General features: G+C 32.7%; 1 protein-coding gene across 1 annotated transcript; it reads left to right on the forward strand.

Moving 5' to 3' along the window:
* The first annotated feature begins 4,376 nt into the window (after nt 1-4,376).
* LOC143545524 (histone H3.3a-like) lies at nt 4,377-5,085 on the forward strand. The gene is made up of 4 exons (XM_077037406.1): nt 4,377-4,448; nt 4,529-4,605; nt 4,721-4,811; nt 4,924-5,085. The coding sequence occupies exons 1-4, from the start codon at nt 4,377-4,379 to the stop codon at nt 5,083-5,085; spliced, it is 402 nt and encodes a 133-aa protein (XP_076893521.1).
* Nucleotides 5,086-5,940: the final 855 nt, after the last annotated feature.

The raw sequence follows: 5,940 nt of genomic DNA on the forward strand, positions 1-5,940 counted from the left end.
ACATAAACAAGAAGATAAATTAGAGTCGTGTTCTTTTTGTAGACAAACAGCGAAGGATTGGCTCGACTACAATGGAATCCGAGTGTGAGGAGAAAGGAAGTTAGACATTGAAACCAAGCTCATGGAGCTTGTTTTTAAGCCATATAAAGCCCTATTGACTTTGCAAACGTAATTCGGGAATTTTTGGTTGACAAAACCTGGTGGTTGTTCCGTGTAAACCATTTCAGTCAAGTGTCCATTGAGAAAAGCATTGTTGGCATCGAGTTGACAAAGTTTCCAATTGAAGATAGTGGCAAGGTTAAGTACTGCCCGAATGGTAGAAGATTTGACCACTGGACTGAAAGTGTGACTACAATCGAGACCTGGAATTTGTGTGAATCCTTGGGCGACTAAACGAGCCTTATAGCGATCAAGAGATCCATCGGCTTTGTATTTTATCCGGTATATCCATTTTGAACCAACCACATTCGAGTGGGTAGGCCGCTTTACAAGCTCCCAAGTGTTGTTGTTTCGAAGAGCATTTAGTTCATCATTCATAGCATCGACCCATTTGGTATTTTTTGCAGCTGTTTTGTAGCCTCTTGGAATGTGATGAACAAGTAGAGCATGATGAAGTTGATTAATAATAAAAAAAACTAATAACTCAAAATATAAATAAACGAAAAAATTTAAAAACCAAAATGTTTCCCCTGTTATTACTGTTCCATAAAAAAACAAAAAAAAACTGCCGAAAAGACAATGTCGAGAAAAAGACACAATGCCGAAAATGCACAAACAATACAATGATAAACAAAAAAAGACACAATATGTCTCAAAATATAATGCAAAACCGAACAAAATATGACACAATGTGGTAATATAACACAATATTAAAAAAATGACACAATATAAAGGAAAAAAGACACAATCAATGATGAGCATAAAGAAAAACACAATGAAAATATTACTTCATACTTTGTTAGTTTAGCAAAGTAGGGCCTGGACGGAGGGAGCTTTATATATGATTTACTCCAAATTTAAAGGATTTACCAAGATTGAGTTATCGTATTTGGTAATTAAGTGGTATTTTATGTATATTATCGATACTGATATTGGCTAGCACTGAACCAAATACATCCAGAAATCAAAATCGGTACCATTACCGATAAGACTTGGCCAAGACAGTAATGGTATAGTTGCTGGAAGGTACCTATATTGGATGATATTTTTGTCGGTCTTTTTTAACCTACATCTAGACGACTAGATAACTTAAACTTATAGGGTAAGTTTAGCCTACTCAAAACACGCAGCATCTTCTGACTGGTCTTAAGTCTTTTTTTTATGATTTTCAATGCCCAAAAAGTGGAGGCTAAAATCTTAAGCCGACTTCACCAATGCAGCACAATCTGATTGATTAGAATTATAGCCGATAAGTGAATACCTAATTTTGTAAAAACTAGATTTTCTATCCGGCGCGTTGCGCCAGGGCAGTTGGCAAAACGCCAACATTGAAACCCGGGCGTTGGTAAAACCCGAGCATTACGACGATGAGTTGACACGAATTCAGTCAATACCAACTTAAGGTATCGGAATTAAAACAAAAGGGTCGGTAAAACTCGGGCGTTGCGGTGGTGAGTCGGTAAAACCTGCGCGCTGTTGGTCTCGGGATTTGTGGTGGTAAATCGACACAAATTTAATTTGTTTCGATTATGCTCGTTATGATACCGGAACTACAAAACAAAATAAAAATACAAAAAAAAAACTTTGTCCAATATCGGGCTGCCACTTGGACCAATTAGATGATAGCGTCGCCAAACTTTCAAATTATATATATTAGATAATTTGATCAAACATGCCAATTTTGGTAAGTTTCTCTAAAAAACAAACACTATTTTTTATAAAAAGTGCACCACTTTAATAATTAGAACCAACAAAAAGCTATGCATTACAAGCAAGATGATATAAATTTTCCCTCACAAAGAAGCAATAGAAAACAAGAAAGACAAACTATCTCAAGGCTGCCTAGCTTTCTTTGCAATAAAATTAAACAAATTGAAAAGGATACCTTATCACAAAGAAGAGCAAGTCTGTGCCAGACCTCAATGGCACTGGAGAGACTAACTACACGTAAAAAATTTCAAACAAAAACACGTGAATTTGCACTGTGAAAAAAACAAGGGGGGGGGGGGGGGGTAAGAAAGCTTTGCCCTTGCCAGAACTAAAGAAGAGATGTTTCTTGCCTTCCAAATCTACCATAGCACAACGTAAGCAAAGGTACGAATCAGCTAGAGGTGTTTGTTCAGCAAAGTCCCATCAAAAAAAGAAAAATGAATCCTTATCAGTTAAGAGGAAATGGGTATGTAATGCAACTCCAAGATGCAAACCAATCCCAAACTATTGTCAAGTGGTCATCAGAGTAAAAGCATGATTCAATTTCTATTATCGGGTTTGTTTATTTAAATCTCGTCTTTCTAGCAGTGTATCCATCCAACTTCAGCAGCTTAGTGATGAGCTAGAGGTATATTTGATTTTTAAAATTTTAATTTGAATACATATAATATTTATAGTATTATTGAACATGATAAACTTGAACTAACAAAAATATTAAAATCCTAAGCATACTTATTAATATATGTGAATTTTTAATTTAAAATAGAATTATATTTCAGTTAACAATAAACACCAAATAATATTTATAGTATTATTGAAATTATTTGATGATAAACATGAACTAATAAAAACATTAAAATCCATTAGTGTAAGCATACTTACTAATATATATGAATTTTTTATTTACGATAGAATTATAGTTTAGTTAACAATAAACACCAACAAAGAAGACAGAAATGAAACACAAAGTTGTTGATCCTAAATATTTGCAACCAATCAATGTCCTCCAATAAGATCAAAGGTTGTGATTTATTTATATACAGAATTTATTTTTAGTAAATTCCTAAACAATAATCAATAATATATATAAACGAAAACCCAAAAATCCTATATGTTGTGATGTGGTCGCTCCTCCCTTTTATGGAAGACATCAGATTTCTTGATTTTTAAATGGTGGCCTCTCATTGATTTAACCCAAATTCATGGGTATGTGTCTTACCAAAACCAGATAGCTTTTAAATGGGTTATAATATCTCATTAAATTAAAAATTAATCTTACCAATTATTTGATATGAAAATCTCACAAAATAGGAATATACTAAAATTTAATATCCAATTTAAAAAGAAAAAAGATATTATTTATAATTAATAAACAATTTTATAGTAAAAACATAAGCGGGTCATGGGTCACCAAATCCATATAGCTTTTAAAAAGGTTATAACATATCATTTATTTATGAAACCCTTTCATCATCAACCTTAAGTATATTATTAATTTTCTTACAATAAAAAAAATTAAAATCCAAAAAATAAATATTAAAAAACGAAAAATATAAAACAACCATTCTCTCAAGCCATCAGATTACTTTATTTGTAAATAAAGACTTCTCACGCATTTGACCCGAACTCACGGGTAAATGTCTCACCAAACCCAGATAACTCTTAAACGGGTTATAACATCTCATTATATTAAAAAATAATCTCATCAAATATTTGATATGAAAATCCTATAAAATAGGAATATACTAAAAATTAATATCCTATTTTATTTAAAAAAAAGATATTACTTATAATTAAGAAACAAGTTTATAATAAAGAAAATAAACGGATAATGGGTATCACCAAACCCAGATAACTTTTAAAACGGATTATAACATAGCATTTATTTGTGAAATCATTTCATCATTAAAACTCAAGTATATTAATTATTAACTTTCTTACAATAAATAAAATTAAAATCCAAATATACATATATAAATATTAATAACGAATAATGTAAAACAACCCTCATAATACGGGGGATAAAATCTAGTAAATAAATAAATATAATAAATAACAATAAAACAAAGAAACACACAGCGTGCTCAAAAAGAAAATAAAGGAAACACAATCCTCGTCATATGTTTTTTTAACGAATCAGAATTGTTGTCACTAAATGTTTGCAACCAATTAATGTCTTCCAACAAGATCAAAGGTTATGATTTATTTATATACAGAGTTAAATTTTAGTAAATACTAAAAAAGCAAATATAAATGCAATATAGATAACAATATAACAAAAGGAACACAAGGTATTAAAAAGAAAAAACAATTAAAGAAACACAATCCTCGTCATATATTTTTAACCAATCAGAATTGTCTTCACTAAAACAAGCAACCAATAAGAGAAAAGCACACCCATAATCTCTAATCATCAACCGAGTATATATATGCTGCATATTCTTTATGCAATTGCATTCCAAATCGTTTAGTATCTAATAGTGGTTAAGTTCCTGTTGTGTTACACAATGGCTCGTACGAAGCAAACCGCTCGCAAGTCTACAGGTGGAAAAGCTCCCAGAAAGCAACTGGCTCGCAAGGTACGTACTAATAATATTAATTGTTTGCTGCATGAAGTTACCATTTATTCAGATTTTGGTGTAATTGTTTTTAACTGCAGGCTTGTATGAAAAGTGCACCGACAACTGGAGGAGTGAAGAAGCCTCATCGTTATCGTCCTGGAACTGTTGCACTTCGGTATTCGTTAATTATATATTAACCTTAGAACTATTCAGTTAGGTCCATGTAACTGATTGTAAAAATACAATTAAAAAACCTGATGTTTACTCATTGATCATGTTCGTGACTACAGAGAAATTCGCAAGTTTCAGAAAAGTACCGAGCTCCTAATCCGTAAATCGCCTTTCCAGAGGCTTGTTCGTGAAATTGCTCAAGATTACAAGGTGAATATTATATACTAGCTGACCTTCATATATAAATCATATGCATCTATAATCTTACAATATTAATTATTGTTTATGCACTTAAATATTGATGATGCATGTTTGGTTGCAGGCTGACTTGAGGTTCCAGAGCCATGCTGTGTTAGCGCTTCAGGAGGCGGCCGAAGCGTACCTAGTGGGTCTGTTTGAGGATACCAACTTGTGTGCCATCCATGCCAAGAGGGTCACAATCATGGTTAAAGACATCCAGTTGGCTCTTCGAATCCGCGCTTAGTTAAAATTTCAACAATAAAAGTGATTATTAGCTTCAAGTTTATATGCATTTCCTCTAGTTACAAAAACGTTTCTTTCTTTCTTTCTTTTCGTGATAGTGTTTGAAATTTATTGATGTGGTACTGAATGGATTGAAGTTTTATATAACTGGATTTGGTCTTTGTTTCCGTATTTATAATGATCTTATATTTGATGTATTTTGTACAAGATTTATTCATCCGATTGTTAACAAAGGATACGTAACAACTAATTGCCATGAATATAACACATATTTAATTTAGTTCCTTTCTTTTTGACAACATAAGTTGCAATAATGGCAAAAGGGATGATATTTTGGTTACCATTTGTAGGTCCCTTGCGGGTGGATCTAACAACTATCTTTGGATCAACCGAACTTAGTGTTAGCGGAAATCACACTAAGTCACCTAAGTGGTCTCGAATCTTTAGAATGTTTATGTTCGGGTTTAGAGAGAGAAAGAGAAAGAGAAAGTAAGTAGTGTGTGTTAGAGAATTTTGGCAAAAGGTTGTTTCTCTCATGGCATGCTAAATGGAGGAGCATGCATGAGAAGTAGTTTTATTTTCAAATGCCCAATGGGCTTGTTTACATATCCCCTGGGCCATTACCCTTGGGCTTCATACATACAAAAACAAACATTAAAGCCCAAATACATATATTCAATACAAAAGACTTAGTTATACAAAAAGGGGCCTGACAATCTCCCTATAGTCTTTAGTATTGAAATCTGTCAGTGTCGTAGACCAAACATTCGTCCTCGGTTAGTGGAAGTTCAACAAGTCTTCGGACGAACTTGTTGAAGGCTTCAACTATTCGGTCTGTATTCTGACGTCCACTGTC

Source organism: Bidens hawaiensis, unplaced genomic scaffold (assembly GCF_021521415.1).
Source record: "Bidens hawaiensis isolate Kalapana, Puna unplaced genomic scaffold, B.hawaiensis_p1.1 tig00000904_1, whole genome shotgun sequence".
Lineage (NCBI taxonomy): Eukaryota > Viridiplantae > Streptophyta > Magnoliopsida > Asterales > Asteraceae > Bidens > Bidens hawaiensis.

Coding starts and splice junctions, on each gene's coding strand:
- LOC143545524 (XM_077037406.1), top strand. CDS start 4,377: ATGGCTCGTACGAAGCAAACCGCTCGCAAGTCTACAGGTGGAAAAGCT. Junction 4,449..4,528: donor GAAAGCAACTGGCTCGCAAG/GTACGTACTAAT, acceptor TTTTAACTGCAG/GCTTGTATGAAAAGTGCACC. Junction 4,812..4,923: donor AAATTGCTCAAGATTACAAG/GTGAATATTATA, acceptor GTTTGGTTGCAG/GCTGACTTGAGGTTCCAGAG.